Source organism: Amborella trichopoda, chromosome 2 (genome assembly GCF_054954075.1).
Source record: "Amborella trichopoda isolate Santa Cruz 75 chromosome 2, AtrichopodaSantaCruz75HAP2 v2.0, whole genome shotgun sequence".
Lineage (NCBI taxonomy): Eukaryota > Viridiplantae > Streptophyta > Magnoliopsida > Amborellales > Amborellaceae > Amborella > Amborella trichopoda.
The window spans coordinates 58,675,290-58,699,623 of NC_142337.1; the positions used below are offsets into that span (position 1 = coordinate 58,675,290).

Sequence of the window (24,334 nt, forward strand, 5' to 3'; positions counted from 1 at the left end):
TCTAATAAACCCTGGTAAAATTTTCAGGTAAAAAAATATGGCACTGACTAGCTTTTAACTATAAGCCTGTTTCAATCCTTTGATAAGTCTGTCAAGACTAATGAGTATTACTTCATATAAAATATGACTATTCTAGAAAGAGCTTCGTTCTTTTGTTTGGCTCACACTTATTATATACATGGATTATTCATGTTTGTGTTATAGGCTGCACGGTTGAAGCCATGAATGAGAGAGAGAGAGAGAGAGAGAGAGAGAGAGAGAGAGAGAGAGAGAGAGAGAGAGAGAGAGAGAGAGAGCCCAATGAGCAACTCTAATTTCAAATATCCATTTTCACATAAACATACCTGAGTGGATCCACCACCAATTAAACATAATCTTTTTGAAAAAGTTAAAAATAATTGGTATTAAATAAGATATGGAAATTTACAATTGTCCCAACAGCCACTAATGAAACATAACCATCCTGCTGTCGTACATAATAATGCATTAGAAAAAAAACACCGAGAGAGAGTGAAAGAGAATATACAAAGTGCATGCAATGTACAACTTATCACATCAAACTTTCTTCTATCCATTCATTAAAGAAATACATTAAAATGGGGAAAACAAAAAGAAAGAACAAGTATATTCACTTTCAAAGGAAATAACAAGTATATTCACTTCCAAAGGAAATAATAAAATGGGGAAAACAAAAAGATGCACACAATATCTAAAAGCTATTGTGCATCACACATCTCTTTCACCCAAACTAACCGGCGATGACCCTCAAGTGTCATAAATATAGTTGCATTCTTTTCATCCTTCAACATTTCACAGGCTTTCCTTAATAGTTCATCATCCAAGCCTTCCATTGCTTGTAATTCTTCTATACAATTCTTTAGCCCTTGATTTGAGCTAGCCTCTGCATCTAGACTTGCCCTAAGCCTCGAATTGGCTGCCATCTCTAGTAGGGCCTCAATGATACTCTCATGCTTTCGCACTCTTTTTCTACGTCGTGATGAAGTGGGGGCTGCAGATCTAGATTTCTTGTGTTTATCCAATGCATCCATGTTTCCTTTTGAATTTAAGGACTTGACATTTGGTGTAGCCATATGCTCATTGTTGATAGCTGGAGATTCTAAACCTCCTATCATACTAGTTGATTCTTGCATAACTTCTTCACTGCGACTAGATAGTACATATCTACCATCAGCATTTGAATTTCCAAAAAGTATGCCCAATGCTTCCATCAATGGTAAGCCTTTTGTTCTGTAAGGCTTGGCCTCGGGGTGTTCCTACATGGACAATATGTAAGGTACTTACAACAGGAACATAAATTGAGAATTTCATTAAAAACCCAACATACCAAAATATAGCGATCCCAGGTTTCAGCATTCGCTATCACAGCATTTCTGGTGCAGTCCCAAACAAAAGCACTTTCGCCAAGAAGAGTCATAACAATGGTGTACTCCCTCGTGAAGTGTTTATAGCGATTTCTTAGTTGTTCGTCATCGAGGTTTTGATTGAATTTCTTGTTGAATTCGAGGAGCATATAGCGCCATGATTCTTTTTTAAAGCCCTTCTCTATCTTTTGTCCTTTACATGCTTGGTCAACCATTAGGCCAATGAGGAACTCATCCCAAGTTGGTGTCCATGGTACCCTTCTTCGCGTACGTTTAGGTGGTGGACTATCCATATTTCACAATCCCTGCAAGTTGTCTTGGTATCAAACTCCGTCAGTCTTATGGCAACTTAAATTTATAAACAAGTAGGTTCTCATCCTAAAGACGCATCACATTTCCCTAGCAACTAAAATTTATGAACAAGTAGGTTCTCAACCTAAACACACATCACATTTCACTAGCAATATATAAGCGAGGCATTAAGTAAAGCCGTTCTTTTGACAACAATGCTTAAACGGAAAATTTTCACATCGAAATACAAGTTCATAATTCTTAATGCATAAAGATCCATACTTACCCAAAGATCCATTTCCCACTATCCCAAGATTGCATTTCAAGAATGCAAAAATATCTACAAAAATGAGCCGGCTTTGTCTTAATGAAAATTTAAAAGAGCATAAACTTCACTCTAGTCACAAGCAAATTTAGGTCATACACTTCCGCAATATATCCGAGGAAAAGAAACCCACCAAAAACACTGAAGAGAAAGAGAGAGAGAGAAAGAGAGAGAGAGAGAGAGCAACTGACCTTGAAAAGGAAAAGTATACATGATGAATGAAGAAATTAAGTTACAAGACAAGACAAAACATTCCCATTTGGACAGAGAAATTTACACAAGAACAAAGAAATGTGATAATGAAAATAGAAGAAAAATATCATGCAATGCAACCAACAATTCTACACAAAAAACCTCTGGGCAGGTTGTGACAAAAGAAGCTGTCAACTGAACGGTCTCTGTCTAATTTAACTCTATAAAAATTCCTGAGGCTTAGTTTCCTCCACACTTCCAAAAAGTAACCCCAGACTTCTCTCAAACCCAAAACCCAATCACTAATAGATCCTTTAATTACAAAAAAAAACCCAAAAACCCAGTCAACTAAAGAATCTTTTTAGTCTCTGAAAGGAAAACCTAATTTTCACATTCAATCAACATTGAACACCCAAGGCCTTTATTCCCAAAAAACCCTAAATTCCAGAACCCTCATAAACCATAAAAGTAATAAAAAATAACAATTGAATCAGCAAAATACAGCCCTATCATTAAAAATATCAAATTCAGCAACACCACAATCCAAAACCCATGGAAACCCACAACAACACTCTTTTATTCACTAGTTAATAAAATACAGAGAGCACCAGAAGAGAGTGTGAATAAAATAGAAATCATCATTGCATCATGAACCATACTGTTGGGTGCACTGCCATGGTAAAATGGTGCACAACACAAAGTGCGAAGGAACATAGGTAACTATATGATCTTGTGGCTGGTAGATGACAAAGCTCTGCATCCTATATCAGTTATGGGTTAACAGTACATCAAGCTTCTCACCACATTAGACAAAAAAGGAGCGAAGAAAAGCAAATCTTGCAGTTGGCCTCCTACTGTTTGGACACCCCTTATCAACGTACAATGAGATGATGATGAATTCAGGAGAAGCCTATAGACATAACGCCGTCCCACTATTGCCATATGTGATAAGAACCATAGTCCTCGAGCCTTTGATGCTAGACTAACAAACTAAAGGCCGTTATGACCTAATAAGAACAATAGCCCTCAAACATTTCCACATAATAGTTAATATTATGTCGGAAAATTCTATCATATTCATCAGGGTCAAGGGATATAATGTTCAAATTGAGGAAACCAGGATAAGGCTGCCTTAAATATCTCTATGTTGCCACAATCCCTAGACGAACCAATGTGGCATTTCTTTTGGAAAGCTGCCCATAGATTTGAATGAGTTCACTGGCCAACAGAAGAAGTTAGAGACATAATGTTTAATTTAAATAAGGGTGCAGTTGGCTTACGGATGCATCCATAGCTGTAGAGGTAAGGTGCACCTTCAAATTTTATCATGGTATATAATTTTGATGTAAAATGTTCTTAGGATTATCTCAAAATCTATTTTTATATCTAATTATAAAATTTTAAATTTCAAAAATGGTTAAAATCAAGTAGATCTATAAACATATGAAAATCTTGAAAATGGACGGTGTAGATAATATGTTGTAAAATGCACTATTTCTGAGATTTAAAATCTTTTTATTTTTCATGGTCATACATCTCGATGTCGAGATGATCAATCAAAGGGTTTTTCAACATTAAAACTACCTTTTCTGATGGATTTTTGAGGTGCATCCATAGTTCTACATTATAAGGTTGCATCTTTATATAAACTTTTTCCTTTAAATAAAGACAAGCCAACAAGTGTCTTTGTGGTTTTCTTAGAGAGTTTTGGTACTTCATTTTTTTACCACATTTATCTCCGTTGTTACCAAAAAGACAAAGCACATAAACTATGCAAGGAAGAAAATTTAGGGGCATGACTTTCAAATTGCTCAATACCCCTCTTTTTTTCCCTCCAAACGTCCATCTCTATCCCAATTTCCTAAAACTCTCTCAGCTCCTAAAAGCACTCCTGAAGAATCTCTATAATTGGTTGACCGCATCTAAAGTTAATAAAATAATTGAAGACTAGAAATAGGAGCGATTATCAGAATTACAAGCGGTAAGAAATAGGAGTATTTTATTTCTACAGAACTGCTGAGGATCAATAGAATTAAATATGATACGTAATTTGAAGACAATTAAACAGCTATAGAAATCAAAAATTAAATAAAAACAAAAATTAATTCATTCATTTTTCATTTAATTTAAATACTAAAATTAATGGGAGCTACATAATATATTTTACTTTAGAGAATTATCATAATGATTATAGAATGCTAAAAGATGGTACAATTGGATGACTTAAAAAAATTAAAACAATATAGGACTTCTAAATTTACTAATAAATGCTTAAAGATTATTTTTACCTAATTTGTCATAGTATCATGCAATGCATGTGCCATTAGCTGTGCCATTAGCTACTGACTAGTTGTAGCCAATCAGTATGGTGAGGGGCCAATGCAAGATCAAAACAGAAATTTTCCCAAAGAACCAGGAAGTGATCCCTCATATCCTTGAATGCAAGATTGTGACAGAAATTTCCCAAAGAACCAGAGAGGTGACATCCCTTATTACTTTCTCTAGGTAAAGGTAGTTTGTTAAAATTTGTAAGAACATACATGAGTGATTTATCACCAACGAATTTGAAGTTTAAGAGTAAATAGTAGCACACCAAAGATTGTTTACAAAATCACAACAAAAGATAAGCTGGTTGAAACTTAAAAGTCTTGGGTGGTGCTTTAAGCGTCATTGTCTTATATTTTTTCCACAATAAGAATTCCAAAGTGCGACACCTTGAAAGGGCATCACTAAATTGGAGTACAAAATTTCTTAAAAGTTGATAAACAATAAACTACAAAAAAATTACATCAGTGGCAAAAGTTAATATGCAAGAGAACATGGTGAAAATAATTTATGCAAATTAATCTAAACGTTATTAGAAGTTTTAAAATGCAAGAAGAAAAAAAATTAGCTTAAATTACAAAACACTAAACTCACAAAAGTAAATAAAACACTCGAATGCCGGAAAGGAATGATAAAAAACTCTAAATTAATTTAAGGCTACACAACCCAAGATATTTCCTTCAAAGAACTACATCTAAAAGAATTATAACAAATTACTCCAGTGCTAAAAAAATTACAAAGCGAACTTATTATAAAGATAACAACGAAGAGTGAAGACCATATAAAAATCAACTGTCTAATAAAAGCTAGGGCCATGTCTGGATGCGCATATTAAGAATGAGCATATTATATGCGCTTGGGCCTCTTATGAATAATTTTGGTCCCATGCAATGAAGAGAACTGTTGTGACAAATTCATGCGGTAAATGCACACATCCACCAAGTGGGAATTTCTTTAAAAAGCCAATTCGCCTCCACGTCAGATAAGTCTGGATCACGTTGAGCACCTGTCCGTGCAAGCGAACAGTCCCTAAATAATATTTTATAAGTCTTAGACTTTAAAAAAAACTATTAAATTCAATCAGTAAAGTTTCAATAATTAACTTGGAAGCAAATAAACAGATGGAAAGTATTCATCAGGAAAACAATACACCAACAAAAATTATGAAAATAAAATAAAGAAGCAAAATTTGCCAACATGCACCAAATTTAAAAACACAAAACTACATTGTTTTATGCTAGCGTGGTATGCTGGCTATGAACACACATCATCCATGGTTGCAACAAGACGCGTTAAGCAATGGGCTTGAGCTGACTAGAGCTACATAATTGCCTGAAGATATTAAAAGAATTAAATTATCAAGAAGCAATAAAGAAAAATCCAAATAATCAAACCACAAGATTTACTAAATAAATTACAAAGCAATTGAGGAAAATTAATGGAGAAATTAGCATATATATCCCTTTGTTTTTTTAATTAAAAGTAATCCCCATTTTTTCATATTACACATGTAGGCCCCCTTTTTTGTCAGTTTTTTATCTTTTTCCAAAATAACCCTAGTTTGGTACATGGAGTATCATATCACATGTTCTTTTCCTTCCAAAACTCAATCTGGCACTTGAACTACCTAACCGCCTCTATATCACTGTTGGTCCAGCACTTCTAGTATCAGTACAACCTTTACCAACCAATCTGCCCCAAGCTGGTCTGGTATTTTAAGTACCAGAACACATTTTTTCATCATTCGAGCTGGTCCAGTACTTTAAGTACCGCACCGACTTTTGGAAAAAAAATAAAAATAGCAAATATAGAGGACTCAGTCCAGTACTTCAAGTGCGGACCGAGTTTTGGCAGAACAAGCTTAAATGCAGTCTAGTACTTAGAGTACCGTACTAGGTTTATTTAGGCATAAATAAATAAATAAAAAGAGGAAAAAGGGACCTTGACGTAAAATATGAAAAATTGGAATTAGTTTTCAATTATGAATGAAAAAGGGATTTATGCATTAATTTCCAAAAAATAGAAAACAAAAGGAAAAAAAAGGTGATATAATATAAAAATAAAATTAAGTGAAAGGACAAAGTACCAATTTGGAAATTTTATCGTAACTTTTAATGTGACAAAGACAAAAGAAAATTGGGTCCAAGCCCACAACCAGAACACACTAAATATTAGCATTGAGAAAATCTGGGTTCCAACATAACCACGCTGCCAAAAGAAAAAAGGAAAACTACTAGAACTTGTTAAAAATGCAAAAATTTAAAAAAAAAACTCCCAATAGTATTATTCTTAGGAAAGTTCTAAATTACAAGAACGATAATTTTTAAAAAGTAGCAAACCAAATCAAGAAATAAATGAAAAAACATAAAACAAAGTCCAAATTCGCCACACATCTTCTCAGTTTTTTAGTAATCTGCCCAATATTTTTTATCCTAGAATGCAAAACATTGCCAGACATATTTGCCACAATTTTTTTTCTGCTGCTTAGCATAGTGCTGAAACATAGTGGCTCCATGCCACCAAATTATATCTACTAAGTGTAACGGAAGGCTAGTTGTTCATGACTGAAACAATACATCCTAAATTCTATTCCTACTGCAAGAATTTCCAAAAAAAGAAAATTTAATTCAGCCAAAAAACAGTGTAATGAAAAACTAGAGACAAACATTGAGACTCCATCATAATGTTCATAGTAAGATAACTAAGTTTCATAAAAACAAATAGCAAATACCTCAAAAAAATAAAAGTGTCAAAATTCTTAAAAAAGAATGATAAAATATGCTAAATATATGGATTTGAAAATACAAAATTTACATTTATATTTGAGCAGGGAAGGCTTGATCGAACCAAAGAGTGTATTCTAGTTGTCCATGCGCTTGAAACAATAAAATATAAAAAATTGTAAAAGAAATCTTAAGATCAAGGAAACTTCGATAAAACACCATCCTTTTCAAATTTTTAGAACAAACAATACACAATATCCCGCAATCCACAACCATACTATATACTCTTAACCTCCAAAAGGTTAAAATATATATACAAAAAGTGAAACTTCTATGAATAATCATTTTAGACCAATTAAGATGAATAATTAATGGATTTTATTCAGGTACTCTTAGGAGTATTCCCTTAATGTACTCAACTTTTTTTGACACTTGATACCATTACCCCACAATGTAGTAACTTCTCGTCCTAAGATATTTTAGATAATTAATCAAGGGTAAAGGAGAATTTCTTGATAGAAAGAAAAGCATTTATTAGCTATAATGGAAAATGATATCATCTACATGAAGTGTAACATCACTCACATAGAGCATTAATTGGTTTTTAACCACTAAGGGAATGCGATCAATTTCTTGCAGAAATATCTATTCTACCCCTCTTAATGACAAGAAATCCCATTATTCAAAAAAATTTGTTTACAAAAGGTAATGAATGTTGAGTATATTCAGTAAATACCCATATGTAGGAGTACCCTAACAAAACCCATAATAGTAAATGCCAAATTTAATTAGGTACAAGTGCAAATTAAAAGAGAAAACAATTTGATCTAAATGCCAAAGATTACAAAAGAATCTTTTCAAAACCCAAAAAAATGGAAAAAGAAAAGTGCCAATTTAAAGAATTCCTCAAAATGAACCAAATTGGAAAATACAAAAACTACAATTTTGAGAAGGGTAGGTAAGTTAGTATTGAACCCACAACTTCAAACTCGTACAAAGTCTTACCTTCTAACTGAATTATAGTCTTAAGCCTAAAAATATATAACTACTAGGCTGATATTAGAATTAAGAAACTAGAGAAAAAACGAGATACTAAATTAAATCAACCTAAAAGATTTTGTTCAAAAATTCACATAGAAAATTAGAAATGTTCGGAAAATATGAATGGGACAACTCAATGCAGAAAAGAAAACCACATAGTAAATGAATTGTTAAGGGATAAAAATAACTACGAAGTTAAAAAATTTAGTTAAAGTCATAATATTTGTTATCATGCTTGGAATCATAAAACAAAACATGAAATTGCAGAACTGAATTGAAATTGCTAAACAGACAAATTATATTAAGGTTACCACGATTGTAACAATTACTCCAACGGAAGGAATAAAACTAGCTATAGTAAAAAAAATCCAGATGGAATCAACCCAAAAATTATTGTAAAGTACGTCAAACCCAAATTACTGGGATCACGATCAAATCAGATCCGGGATTGTGATCGGAACTACAGGTTCGTGACAAGCAAAAAACTCCCAATGCGCAGGATTGCATTCCGTACAACCTGAAATTTAGGGATCTTGATTATGTGGGCGATCTCGATCCAATATTAATCGGGATGGAATAATAAATTATAAAAATAAACTCATATGGTTAAAAATCGAGGGCCCTGAGAGCACTTAAATAGTATACTAGTGTACTATATAGTATGGTATAGTATATACTAGAACAATATACCAAACTGTTATACAATCCTAGTTGGGAAAAAACCGACCCCAAATAGTTGGAAAAAAGCTCTGATGATATTAAGATTATTAGTACTGTTATACAATCTTAGAGACTTAGACTGCTATATTCTTATACTACATAATTATGCTATATTCTTATACTACATAATTATGCTATATGCTATACTATATTGTACTCTACCATGCTATACTATACTGTGCTATAATATACCCTACTACACTATACTATATCATATTGCATTCCATTATATTTAAATCTACTGCATACAACTACATAATATATACTATACTATGTGCTACAACACATTGCTAAACTATACCATATTACTATACGATACTGCTATATTATACCATATTGCTATACTCTACTATAATGCTAGGGAATCTAGATCCTATATAACTCACGATCTTGATCCCTAATAGGACGGATTTAATATTCCAAATTTTAAAAAGCATGGAGGAGTCAGGATTACAAGCAGAATCCACCATTTGGTAGGTGGATCAGAATAAATATGTGCTGAATATAAAGAAAATTCATTCAAAGTACTGAACTAAAACCAATTTTTTAAAAAACAGATCTGTATGGTGGATCATGCACCCACCCATCCTGATTTGGATCTGACGGTATGGCAAAAAAAAAGAAAAAAAGAAAACAGAGAGTGAGAAAGAGAAAAGAATGATTATATAATATATAATATATATGCTTTATAATATAGACTTAGGTGAGTTGGCCATATGCAGCGCAGACCCAGTACAACAACTATTAGGAGGTGCGAGTTGGTTCAAGTGGAAGGCTCAAAAAAGACAAGGGATAAGCCAATAAGGATATGGTTGGAAATAGTGAGAAAAGATACCAAGACTTATGGCCTCACTGAGGGTATGGTCCTTGATAGAGCAGAATCATAAACCAGGATTCGTATAGCCGACCCCAAATAAAGGCTCTTATGTTGATGATGATATCACTTACCCAACCCCAAATAAAGGCTCTTATGTTGACGATGATATCACTTACTTGAAATAGTTGTGGTGGCTAGGGGTTTCGCACACGCGCAAATATTAGAGGTTTAAAGTTCAAACTTTCCCGCTGTACTTTCTTTTTTGTAGCATTAAAGAAACAAAGGTGGAGGTTAACATTGAGGGGAGAAAAGTTGGAAGCACGTTAAATGAGAAAGGATGCCAAGACGATTCAAACCTCCAAGCACATCTTAAGAGGTCTACGGTCTAGCCAACTAAGGTCTCTATAGCTTTATGCTATAAAAGGTATACCTTATGTCCTATGGAGTTTCTAAACATCGATTCCGAGAATCGGCACGGTCATAGGAGATTCCTAGTCCAGATCAACAATTCTCGATCCGGATCGGCGATTTTTCAATCATTGATCGAAAGATATTACAAGATTTTGCATTAAGTGAAAAAACTAAAGCATAATCATAAAAATCACACAGACAAATTTGTCAAAAGCCACAAGGATAACGTAATGGAAAAAATAATATTGCATTAGGATTTCATCATAAACACAATATTTTTAGTAGCACTCTTGTGTAACTCTTTAATATCATGTAAAATAATGGCCAATATATCAAAAACATATATTTACAAGATTCTAAAAAAAAAGAAAATGACAAAATTTAAAAGCACTAAAAATTATTATTCCTTTGAGGCCTCGGAAAAGATTAACAGGAAATTGTATTCCAAGGAAATTGCCCATTCCTTTCGTAAGGATCCAAAATCTAGGACGGAAATTTTTCTAGCAAAAGTTGTTTTCTCTATTTTGAGCCCAAAATAATGAATTATTTTTCTCCCCACAAGCTAAAAAATTAATTTCCATGTCAAATATCCTTAACATACATATAGCTCATTGGTAGGGTGTAAATGGGTCAGGTCGGATCAGGTCACCCTCGACCCAAAAAAATCCAAGGTTGGACCCAGATCTAACCCTTCGCTTGGGGTCAGGCCCAGGTTATATATACTTCATAATATAAAATGTAAGTTTTAGCTTAAATTTGTATTTTCTTTTGGGATGCGCTTTCTCTCTGTTCTTACTTTGTATTTTCTTTTCGTTATTAGTAGGTAGTAGGTTTAGCTTTCCAGAATTTAGCAAATTAGCATACGACTTGTGGGATGCCATTACTCACATCTCATGAGTTTTTTTTACACTTGTATGTCTAATGTGTTATTAGTGATATAATATCAAAGTTATTTCAAAAAAAAAATGTAAGTTTTAATTTAAAAAATAATGCGTTTTGTTGGGCCAAACCCGGACCCTACCCAACCTGATTAGGTCATTTCTAGATCTGAACTTGACCCAACCGACTCAAGTCCATACTTCTAGACTCGGATCCAACCCTACTGGTCCAGAAGCTGGACCTAAATCCTGACTTGAGTTGAGTCAACCCCCAGGGTCTGCGTGACGCGACCCAATGGACAAAATGGCAATCTCTCTCTCTCTCTCTCTCTCTCTCTCTCTCTCTCTCTCTCTCTCTCTCTCTCTCCATTCATAGAAATCGCTTTGGACTTCAATTTTGCAATAGACATTTCTTTCTCTCTCCATCTACAACATGTTTTTCTCTCTAGTGATTCGTTGCATTTTAACCCCTTTTTCAAGTAGACATGTATCTTCCAGGTTGCATCCAGTTGCTAATCAAACAACAAAAACACATTTACCGGAATCTTTTTCGCAATAAATGTATTTCACAAGAAATAATTTTTTTTCTGCACAATTTTTTCCAGTGATCCAAAAGGGCCCTTAGGGTAGGTAAGATGAATTCCACCCTACAAGCTCAAGATTGCAATAAGAAGCACCTTTCCATTGGGCCTAATCTTGAACCAACAAAAACTAATTAATCATGCAATGTTTACGCAAAAGAATTTGTAATAAACATTGAGGTACATCCCTTTATATAACATCCCAAAAAGCAAAATTTCCAAGTCATGAACATCTTTACCATGTAGGGTCATAGAATGTTTTCTCTTGAATGCTTTTGTTTTTTATTGATCATAAATACAAAATCACATTTTAGTGTTTTGATCCCTCTTTATTCTTTTTTTGTTGAGATATGACTTAGCAAGGTTTTGAGCCTTGGATTTTAGATTCATTACTTTAACATTTGCCCTTCATCAAGGGTAGCTCAACTAGTTTCTTCTCTGAAGTTCAATTTCTCAAATCCATCTTCACTAAGGGCACATTTGATAACTGGAAGCTCCAGTTTACTGCAGCACTTCCTTGTTTGATAACAATAGGTGCTTCCTTGTTTGATAACAAGGAGTGCTTCAAGAATTTGCCATTAGGAAGTTCTTATCCCACCCAGGGAAGTCTTATCCTGGTTTTTAGGAAGTTCACCTCTTGCTTTCTTTTTGCTTTCGAAGCCATTTCTCTCTCTCTCTAAATCCTTTCTCTTTTTAACCATGAACTTTCTCTCTCTAAAACCTCTCACTTACCAATCATTTCCTATCTCTAACTCATCGCTCTAGCTATACTCTCTCTCTGTAAATGTGTCCTTTCTCTCTTTGATTCCTATCTCTCTATGACTCTCCCTCTCTAACCATACTCATTCTCTCTCTAATTTTTTCTAAACATTACCCTTTCGCTTTTCCAGCCATGCCCTTTTTCTACCTAAATCCTCTCCCTCTAATTGTATTCTTTCTCTCTCTAACACCTTTCTCTCTATGTCATTTTTCTCTCTCTAACACCTTTCTCTCTATGTCATTTTTCTCTCTCTAACACGTTTCTCTCTATGTCATTTTTCTCTCTCTAAGTCCTCTCTCTGACCATGCACTTTATCTATCTAACTCATTTTCTCTCATATGGTTTCTATCTGTATCTCTTTTCTCTCTCTAGGTTTCTATCTGTATCTCTTTTGTCTGTCTAACCATGACCTTTCTCTCCCTAAGCCCTCTCTCTAATTGAGACCTTTCTATCTTTTTGTGTGACAATGTGAAGCCCAGAATCTGTTAAGCTTTGTTAGATCCTTATGAAGCCCGATCTCTATATTTGATAACTTTCGAGAAAGGCTATCAAACAAGCAAACCAAAACCTCCAGACATCAACAGTTCTGTCTTCCATGGACCTAGAATTTCCAGGTTCCAGTGAATCCCAAATATGCTCTAAGAGACGCTTATCTATCAAATTACTTCGAGTCCTAGATACAGTGAACTCTATTGCAACAATGACACTTTGTATAACTTTTTCAATCAGGCTTACCACATATGTGATAATCAAGCAAGGTTTCCAAGTACTCCCTACAAAAATTATGCAAGTACATAGCGATAATGGATTCATAACTACATTCCCTCCCAAATAGAGGGTTGTGACCCTAAACACAATTTTGTGTGCAGACATATGCACAGAGATTCACAATGGCATGACTTAACAAACCAATGCTACAGATTATATAAGGCGCCAAGCTGTGGAAAAACCTAACCGATGTTTCTTTAATTTTATTGTTCATGGTGTTTGAGATTCCCTGTAAAATCCTGTGTCGATTTGTGGCTAAATACCCAAAAGAAACTCGTTCTAGTTGCTATTGACATGGATATTTACACCAAACAAAAATGTTGAGGACTTGTTCTCTACCATTATCACTTTAATCTCTAATAAACATAAATTAGAAATCAAATATCATACTGAAAATAATTCAAAGGCAACTCACAACCTTTCAATTTAAGCACAATTGACTCAGACAAGCAAACAATGACAAAGAAACTGTATAAGGAAAATGTATAAAATGCTATGAGATAAACTTACTGAGAAGTCTCTAGCTTTATGCTTCTGTGGTGCCATCATATCTTTGAGAAGAATCAGATTTCAGTACCTGGATCCATCATATTGTAAATTAAAACCCTAATCGGAACGAAATCAATACGGGGATAGGGGAATTTGCAGAGCTAACAATAATTCAAAATGAACTACAACGCGAAAGGGAGAAACCTTAAGACCAATCCGAAGAATGTAGAGAGAGAGAGAGAGAGAGAGAGAGGAGATCATGAAATATAGAACTTAATAACATACAAAGACAGAGGATAAATAATGGAGCGAGAGTGAGAGAGGGCGCGAAGCCTAATCATAAGAAAACATGCGGAGAGAGACGCCGAAGACGTGTGGGGGAAACAGAGACAGTTACTGAATTGGGGCGCCAAACCCATCCGGAATGTCAACTGGGGCAAAGCATATTGAAAAGGAAAATGTTTTGATAGGGCTGCAGTACTATCATCAAAATAATCTAAGGGAAAATTACTAAAAGCACTCCAAATTGTACTTTCTAAACTCTTTACCCACCTTAATTCTTCCTCACTAAAATTTCTCAAAATTTAACTTTTATAACTAATACCCTCAATCTAAAAAAAAATTGAGAAAAAGACAAGTTTGCCTTTTCCTTTTTAACCTACCAATTTTACACTCCGGCTGGTATGGAATGGAAATAGTTCATTGTTAAATAGGCAATCTGACACCAGTAAAACGCGCTCCGGCATCTTTAGAATTCACTCCGACAATTGATGAACTCGCTCCGGCGAATAGTTAACTGTAAAATAGGCACTCCGACACTTGTAAAACGCACTCCGACACCATTAGAATGCACTTTGGCATTTAGTGAACTCACTCCGGCAGGTAGTTCACTCTAAAATAACAACTCCGGCACTTGTGAAGAGCACTATGGCATGAGAAGAACATCGAACCGGCAGTTTCCTCCTTGGAAATTTTGCAGTCCGAAGATTCACCGCATCACCCCGGTGATATGCTTCCTGGTAACACAGGCACTACGGCGAATACACTGAAGTAGTCTGGCATAGTTGAATATGGCTACGTCAAATAGTCCAGAGTTTTGGAGCTTGCGTTCCTGGCGGGTCAGTCCGGTCATGTCTCTGAGCGGTCTGGCAATTTGTTTAATGTGCAGACCGGTGATTTGTAACATAACTCCGGTAACGTTACAACTAGAGTGGGTTCAGTCCGGTGTTTAGATATTTGATCCAGCATATTGTTGTCTCATAAGCACTCCGGTAGTTTAGAAACTTAGTCCGGTGAAAGATTTATTGGGGTCCGTCCGAAGGATTCGGTCGTACGTTCAAGGTACAGGAAGGGGTATTTTTGTCAAACAAAATATATCTTTTTCAGTTGGGGGGTATTAGTTAGAAAATATGGTTTTTACTAAAAAGAAGTGAGAAAAGATTGACTGGGGGTAAAGTGTTTAGAAAGTGCAATTGGGGTGTTTTTCGTAATTTTCTCAATAATCAACGTAAGTAAAGCCTCACTTCAAAACTCAGATAAAATAGTTATTGTTCTGACATTGGAAAACATTCAAATCGATCATCTCAGCCTTGAACATTATGATCATGAAAAAAATCAGATTTTAAATTTTAAAAATAACATATATTTTAACAAATTATCAAGACATTCTATTTCGCCCTAAAAATATGGGTTCACATATTTACAATATTTGTGCTATCTTTTTAGCTTCAAATTTCACAGTCGATGTTATAAATTGATTTTAGAGCCACCAAAGAAATTTTTGCCTAAAGTGCTTTTAGGACCAAGATTTGAGGTAAGGCTTTACTTTGTTTTTGTAAAGCTAAAGCATTGTAGAAACTTCATCCTAATGGAAAGAATAAGATGAGCCTTTTGTTTTTTTTTTTGGGGGGGGTGGGGGGGGGGGGAATTTATTGAAAAGCAAAATTAAGATTTAGGGAAGTTAGTGGTAGATTTAGGGAAGTTAGTGGTATTTAACATGTTACCCAAATGTTTTAATTTAATTTCAAAATATCTATCAAAATATATATGATTTTGAGCTGGAATAGTAAAAAGAATGAAAAATATTAAAGAGTTGAAAAATGTTATGCATTTTGGTAAATTTCATTTTTATTTATTCTACACAAGGACGCCATTTTTTATAGTGAATATTATATAGTTAATTTTATTCCATCTCCTATGTATACGATTAAGCTCAATATTTGGGGCTCTTGTACTTGTGGCAAAAACACACTTACCTAAAACGTTAAAAAAATATTATTAAGTTGAATAAAAATGACCAAAATATCCCAATAATTTTAGAGAATTCGAAGCTCTAAAAATGATAAGAACCCAGCAGATTTGTAAACATTCAAAATGTATGGAAAGTGTTGTAGGAATTGGATCATTTTAAAGCTTGAGATCTATAGGTCTATGATCTCCAAAATGGAACTCATTTATATGACAGTAGAAATGATCGATATGACCAAAAGCTACAATTTCCAATGAGATTCGTGGTGTGGTTACCCGAAGTATCAAAATTTCAAAAGGGAAAGTATATATTGAGATCATTTACTTTTGGTATAAGATGGACACAATTAATCTTGACCATCATATGTGAAATTGGATAGCTGCATTTATTTCATTGACCAAGCTTAAAGTTAAAAAAAAAATATCTCGAACTTTGTGATGCACTTGAGCAATCAGATTTTACATATTGCGACCGCCCTATACCAAGGATAAATGGTCCTATTGTATACAATCCCATTTCAAAATACTTTTATAAAAAAATCATGATGTTTATGACATTCACATTACGTTGGAACCACACATGTACCATTTCACAGGGAGTTGGTTTACACGGGGATCAACTTTAAGCCATCAAAGTGAAGTGCATGTTGAAACCCAGATGCATTTTTTATGTCAAAAACCTCAATAATAACCTAAAATTTTGATTTTCACCCATAATTATAAAATTTCAAGAGTAAAAAGTGGTGTAGATCAAGCAGATTTGTAAATAATGAAAATTGATAGCCTAGATAACCATTTACAATATACATTATCTTTAGAACATTAATTCATTTACTTTTCTTTTTCTTTTTTTTTTTCTTTTTTTTTTTCTTTTTTTTTTTCTTTTTTTTTTTTCATATCCATTCGTCTCGAGATCATGACCAATCCCATGACCGGATAAAGGAGGAGGATTGTGTAAGGTCGGCAGCTAGCGTAAAACTTTACCACATCTTTTCATGAATCCTGAACCAATATTATATGTTTACGCTAAGGCGTTGGTGACCTATAGTTTGACTAAGGGTAAGACCGTTGATAGAGCATATGGCGGAATAGAATTCATGTAGCTGACCCCAAATAGTTCGGATAAAATTCAAATGATGATGATAATTTGCATGTCTTGAGATCGAGATGATCTATTTAAGGTCTTCCAACATCGAAACAACCTTTTCTAGTTGGTTTTGACATGTGCCTGACATAGATTACACAAAATTGTCCTCACAAATGTTCAGAATAGAGAAATCAATCATATCAAACCCCCATTTTTGACAATGTATGGCCACTGAATCTTCACTTTAAGTGACTGTTCTCATTGGACGATATGCTTACTATCATCTCCATCTGTAGTTCATAATTTAAATGAATGGTGGAAATATTCAAAGGGAGATACTAGACAAGTTCATGGAAATATTCAAAGGGAGATACTAGACAAGTTCATGGAAATATTCAAAGGGAGATACTAGACAAGTTCATGGATTATGTTGTAGTTTTGTTATAGAAAAATATTAGGTTTCATATGAAAATTGTAAAGAGTCTCAGATTGCTATGGAGAGACTCCATGTATCAATTAATTGATATAAATATATATACATGTTTTTTATAGACAAATTATAGATGACAATAATAAAAACTAAATCATAGACACCTAAAGTATATCAGAATTACCATAAAATACAGGATACAGTATCATATTTTTTCCATATTTATTGATTATAATATGCACATTTTATATTAACCGAATATACAATATATATTTTCCTTTCACATTTCCTCTCAAACTCAATATGCTATGAAAGAGAGCAACTGGAGTTTGAACACCAAGTCATGGAAACGAGCAGTTGGATATTCAAGGGCATATTTCGATTGCTTGATCAACAAACACAGAAATCACAAAAAAATAGACAAGACAACCAAAAAAACAAAATGGCATTTGGAAGAGCTAACGAATCTCAAAGTGGATTTGAGATAGATTCAGCTGCTCGCAGATCAGAACGGACATGATCAAATAATAGAACAAACAAAATCATCGCAAAAACAAGCAACACAAATATGAACTAAGAAATCTACTTTTTTTTCTTTTTTGGGACATTTTTAGAGGGGTTTCTTAGCAAATCTGGCCGGGAAAGGGAGAATGGCTGATTTTTTCAAAGAGAAAAGATTTGTTCTTAAAAACGGCGTATCACACTTTTTTCTTTCTTTTTTTATGAGATGGAAAATAGAGTGCACTCACTACAAAGATGGTCTCACGAAACTTGTAGTGTGGTCCGTCACACCACCAAGGGACTTACGACAAAGATGGTCTCAGTATACCTGTGTGGTGCAAGAAATAAAACTAGTCAACAAAAAACATTCTCTCTCTGGAAACTATAACAAAACAAGACCCACCAAGTTCAAAGGATCAAAGGAATAAGATAGGCCACCAAAGATCACAAGAGGACCACCAACGAAGCACAAAGGCAAAAACCAGCTTCATCATCAACTAATGAAGGTTTTGCTTCATCAAGAGCACGCGCACCTTCAACCTTCTCTGTAGCAACAAACGATATGCAACAGCGACCGCACAAAAAAAAACGTCATTCAATCTCTCTACCCATGGACGACCCCCCACTCTGAAAGCAGAACCAAACGAAACTCTAAATCTATTCCAAAAAAAAAAACATTGAAACCATAGGAAAACCAGACGTCATAGAAGAAGCTCCAGCCCAAGAAGGAGGACGGGCAAATTTTGGGAACGGGATTTGCAAAGCAAATTGTTTGAAGCAAAGTTTTGGGAATAGAAGCTTTTGAACGGAAGCAAAAAGGACCGAAGCCAATTTTGTTTTTCTTTGGACAGCTCACTCTTTTCTTGTTTTTGCAGTCGGATTATTGATCGGCTGTTATGAAACAATTCGATAGTGGGGCTTAGATTAGAGGATTCGGAAGGCAAAAAAGAGGTTGAGCAAACAGATCAAAGAGTCAAAACATGACTCAATAGATAAAACAAATCAGATAGTTGAAACACAACTCGACTCAACTCGACTGGGTGAACATCAATCTCATCTGGCTCTGATACCTTTCAAACCTTAGTGTTTTGAAAAGTATGTCCCCTCTTTTCTGCAAAGACAAAAATATCATGTTTTTTTGTCCCGTACTTAATAATGAAAAAAACAAATTTGGATATCGGGAATACCCACTTTCATTATGCTCTCAATAACAAATGAGTGAGAAGGCATTGTAGAGCATGTAAATTGTGTGTGCACATGCATTCACAATGGCACTTGAGGCACACTTGGCACCTGGCATTTTCAGATAGATGCAAGCTATTATATTACCACCAATAGGAAAAAGGTCAATATTCGTAAAATGGCACCGAATTGCGTAAGGCATTGTTTGGTTGCGCAAGTAAGTTCTATGTCTCACCAATTAAAAGAATTGAATAAGAACCAATGTGCCCCAAATTCCACGTCAATAGTGGGATGAGATCTATTAAACATGATGGTTGATTTTTTGGAACACGGAAACGCACCAGATGAATCATTTTTTAGGGTAAAGTTGAATATCAAACAGCCACGACATTGTATCTAACTAATGTAATGTGTGGTCACATTGGATGAAGGTGAAAGGCCACTTCCGTTTCCTAAATGGGACTTGAATTCCTCTTATTTTGCTATGAAGCTCTTCTGCATGATATCAGAACTTGTGTGAACTTTCTCTCTCTAAAAAAATGGGAACTCTGATGTTTTAAATCTTGCTGTACTTGTGCATTATACAAACATGCTAGTATCTCAATATTTTATTTTCTTGATAGCATTTCAATATCCTAAGAATAAATTTGTGTGGAGAACTTTGATGAACACTTATTCTTGTCAGTAAAGGGCAAACATTATCTTATAAAAACAAAGTTATTAAGACTATAAATAGGAAGATTAACCAAAAAAGTCACTAAAAGAGGTTGTTTTGATGCCTAAATATCCTCAAATGAAAAATCTCGGCATCAAGAAGAAGAAGAAGAATAAGAAGAAGATTCAAAAGACAATTAGTTAAAATAGAGTAGTTGCCTTTCCATAGAATATGCATGGCATATTGATGGATCGTGAGATGATTCAAAAGAGATATAGATATATATGAGAAAGTCGTGATTTCTTATTCTATTTTTAGATGCAACACACATAATCCAGCTAGTACTCGAAAAAGTCATAGAGAGAGAAAATACAACCTTAAATCTATAATACTATATACTTGGTAATAAGAGAGAGACTATTATGCCAATAAAGAGTCGTACAGGGAGAAAATAGGGCCTTAATTCTATACTACTATACACATGGTTATAAGATAAAAATAATACAATTAGCTTTCATTTGATGAGGGGAAAAAGGAACACTTAGCAAGTGTTTAGCCCCACATTATCTTATAAAAACAAAGTTATTAGGACTATAAATAGGAAGATTTAGGTTTCTTCGTTTGTTTGCATCAAGAACTTTTCATGACTCTGCACCAAACATTTATCTTCTCAATTAAAGGGATTGTCTATAAATAGACTATTTAAGGCTAACACATAGATTTTCAGTATTGAAACCATATTCTCAACTATTTGAATGTGTGTTTTATTTTGATTGTTTAGAGCCTCGGCTCTATACAAACCACACTCTTTTATCTTTTGTACATGAAAGTCACAATCATTCTTACTTATTAGATGTCAAATTGAATGGTTTGGGATGAGTCACAATCATTCTTACTTCAATAACACTCTTATAACCACCCATTTCCTCCATGTGCAGAAAATAAAAGGAAAAATTTTATATAGAGCCGAAGCTCTAAACAATCAAATTAAAGCCCACCTCAAAAATTCCATCAAAAGATGTTGTATTGATGCTCAAATCCTCAAATTGATTATTTCCACATCAAGACGCATGGACATGATAAACAAAATTAAAAAAAATAGATTTCAAGTTTTGAAAATAGTGCATCTTATAACGTATTTTTGGACAGTTAATTTTCAAGTTTTTATAGATCTACTCGATCTACACTATTTTTGAACTTTAAAGTTTTATAATTAAAAATAAAATCATATTTTAAAGCTATCACAAAGATTTTCAGCATTGAAAGCATATGTCTCGCCACTATTTGAAGGTGTGCTTTACTGAGATTGTTTAGAACCTTCGTCTTATACAAACCGCGCCCAACATTTATTTTCTTAATTAATCCGAAAATTTGGATGTCCGTTTTAAGGTTCAATTATTTCCTCTCGCGAATTTTCGGTGGCCAAATCAAAGATCAGACGAACTTTGGATAAACGAAAGTCATTCAATTTCGTCAAATCTCGGTAGAATCATTCGGTTTCGTCAAATCTCAGCAGAAGAGATGTGAATCTTGGACTCGACAGACACATATCACACTTCACATCCAACGTCTCGGCACGAACCCCAAAACCTTGTATTTTTCTCTCTCTAAATGCTTAGGGGTATCTTCGAAAATAAATCCTTGTCCAGGGTCCCTTTCTTAACAACTCCCCTCCACTATTCAATAATACGTAAACCACGCTTCCCGCCCTGCCATGTCACCTCGTTCCACGTCAGCATATGCCGAACGTGGGGCCCGTCTTTGGCGGGCCCCATGGAGGGGACGTGACACTTAGGACGCGTCAAAAGGACGTCCCATCGATGACGCCCTCGCGTCAAATCGGGAGGGGGCGTCAAATCAATCGGTGAGTGATGGGCGGTGCTACGGCGGCGCCCGCGAATCGCGGTGGAGATGGCGCCGCGATTACGTCATCGGTGACTTGAAGGGACGCTTTCGTTGCGTGAAAACCGGTCTCAGCGAATATTCGCGAGCCGAACACGGGGGTAGAGTGAGAAAGGGTGAGGGAGGTGAGTGACAGGGGTGGCAGTCACGTCGGGACGACCGGACCTGAGTCCGGGTCCAGGTCCAAGTTTTGGACCCAGCTGGATGGGCCTGGGTCCACGCCCAAGTCCGGTTTGGACGCCTATTGGATTAAGTCCAGGTCAGGTTGATAAAAATATATAAAGAAAAATATTACCTACAAAAATTAATATTTTATTTTTAAATTCATAGACTCGGATCCCGATTCAAATGATTTGAAACCAGGTTGGATGTAGGTTCAAACCAATCAAGACAACCCCATGCCATTGACATTTTAGATGAGTTGGTTGGAAAGCTGAAATAACAAGGTAAATTCAAAGAGTGGGAGTTCGAAAGAAACCTCCAGCTCAGGTGCGGATGCCTTGGTATAGACGGAAAGAGGACACACTCCACCACTCCCATCTAGACCCTAGTGTTTTGGAGATGGTGAGCCTCATTTCTTATTTATGTACCGTAATTACAACACTACTAAATAGAAATATAAAGAGCCTAGAGGTAAAGAGACGACTTGGCTTGGAAAATTGAAATTAACAATTGCCTACTCGGTCCGAGTGCCGAGTAATCGGGTTGAGTAGTTGGGCTTCATGTCGTTGGGCTCCACGTCGTTGCGAACCAAAGTTACCTCGAGTTGGGTGTCCCACTAAGAGATATTAAATTCTTGTTTTTTAAAAATAATAATAATAAATTAATTTGTGATATGGTTTTTTTATATATTCTCTATCATTTTAGCTAATATTGTAAAATGATATGGTCAAATAAATACTTATTTTATATTTTCAATCTGTTTTAGATTATTTAAAAAAGACTTTCCAAAATTGATTTTTTAAAATCTATTTTTTAACTACTTTTTTAAGCTCATTTTTAGGGTTGAGAATTTATCCGATCTGCATCCGAAACTTGAATTTCGGATCTGAGAATGGATCCAAATCTGAATAGTAATTCGGATTGGACCTGGGTACAGGTGAGATCCAACCCAAATTTTAAAATAGTATTATATATATATATATATATATATATATTATTTTTATATACTTTTAGAAGACCTAATATGGATCTCGCATAGTTTTTTAATCCGGATAGGATCTAGAATTTTTCAATCTTGCTTTGAACCCATATTTCTCCCTTTTTTTTTTTTTAGAATATATATATATATATATATATATATATATATATTTTTTTTTTTTATTTTTTTTTTTTTTTTCTTTGACTATTGCATTACTCGGGTTTAGTTACTTGGACTCAACTCGATCCAGGTAGTCGGATTTGGGGGCCGAGTGCTCCGCCATAGTGGTTTCCAATGCTTACTGAAATGACATAGTAGAGAGAGAGAGAAAAGGAGAGGGAGAGGGATGACTTGGCCTCAAGAACTGAAATGATGTGGGTAGAGAGAGAAAGAGTGAGGGAGAGACATGAATTGGCCTGAAAAACTGAGATGACAGTCAGTGAGGGACACGAATATGGACTCACCATCACAAACATGGAGTAGAACGCTCTTTCGTTTTGAAGAAACATAGAGCGGAAGCCTCCCTTTTTTATCATTTTTTCAGTGAACAGTTATAGGGTGGGAGGGTCTCGCTATCAGAACCTGGTGCAGGGAATCTACCCTCCGAGAATTAGATGGATTTGGGGTCTAAATTTTGCAGTTCTATGGTTTAAGCCACTGCAATTATGAATATGGAAAATTAAAGGAAAAAAAATGAATTTTTTAGCCTTAAAAGTATCTATTTTTATTGCTTAATTTAATTCTTTAAAGATACTGTTCTGCATTTTTTTAGAGCTTTAAATTCATGGATTTGCAGGGGAATTGGATTTAGAGTGATCTAAGATGTGTTTGAGGTCCTAAATACTTTAGAACCAAATGGAAGTTGGCCAAATTGCCAAATGCTCTTTTATCGTATGCTTTTTGTAATTTTTCCATAATTTTTTAGAGAAATTTGCAGTCATCTCTTCCTGTATATATTATTATAAAAAGAAAAATGTTTCAACATATATAGTCCAGAAGTATAAAGCATCTAAATAAGTGGTCCACTTAAAATTAATTGAAATTAATGGTCCAAATGTTTTTTTAATAGAATTATTATTTTAAGTTTTTAAAATTTATTTATTTTTTTCATATTCATGATATCCATGTTAGAGATTGCATATCTTTAAAAATTAAATCCAAAAATCCATCTAAAAAATATATTTATTAAGGGGGCCTCCATTTCTACATGTGCTTCGCCTACATGCTAACCGCGTCCTTATAAATGTCTTCCCAATTTTTCTATTTTGTGTTGAAAGTGTGTCATTTTTTTTCGTTTTAGTTTTTATTTAAAAAATTAACCCCAAGTCTAAATTGAAAGCAAAATTATTTACTTTGGTCTTTCAAGATCCAAAGCTCCATCACCTTCAAAAAATTCACCTCCGACTTTCAATACTTGATATGATGATAAAACCTCAAGTGATGGATGGGACATTGGCTTGAAGGTATTAAGTTGTAGTAAAAGAAT

At 34.6% G+C, this 24,334-nt stretch overlaps 1 protein-coding gene across 18 annotated transcripts; it reads right to left on the reverse strand.

The window, feature by feature from the left end:
* Positions 1-550: 550 nt before the first annotated feature.
* Positions 551-19,134, reverse strand: LOC18431246 (uncharacterized). 18 transcript variants are annotated; one of them, XM_088858928.1, is made up of 6 exons: positions 18,372-19,134; positions 18,217-18,296; positions 13,725-13,791; positions 4,479-5,521; positions 1,346-1,687; positions 551-1,274 (listed from the first exon to the last, which is right to left on the reverse strand). In XM_088858928.1, the coding sequence occupies exons 5-6, from the start codon at positions 1,673-1,675 to the stop codon at positions 717-719; spliced, it is 888 nt and encodes a 295-aa protein (XP_088715054.1). In that variant the 5' UTR covers positions 1,676-1,687; positions 4,479-5,521; positions 13,725-13,791; positions 18,217-18,296; positions 18,372-19,134; the 3' UTR covers positions 551-716. The 18 variants fall into 18 exon arrangements, with proteins under 18 accessions (XP_088715054.1, XP_088715050.1, XP_088715046.1 ...); XM_088858924.1 differs by lacking the exon at positions 4,479-5,521; XM_088858920.1 differs by lacking the exon at positions 4,479-5,521 and having other exon boundaries at positions 1,346-1,698.
* Positions 19,135-24,334: the final 5,200 nt, after the last annotated feature.

Excerpts from the sequence above, each read along its gene's own strand:
- LOC18431246 (XM_088858924.1), bottom strand. The coding sequence starts at position 1,675 with ATGGATAGTCCACCACCTAAACGTACGCGAAGAAGGGTACCATGGACA. Across the intron at positions 1,275-1,345 it reads CCTGGGATCGCTATATTTTG|GAACACCCCGAGGCCAAGCC; the intron begins GTATGTTGGGTT and ends TTGTCCATGTAG.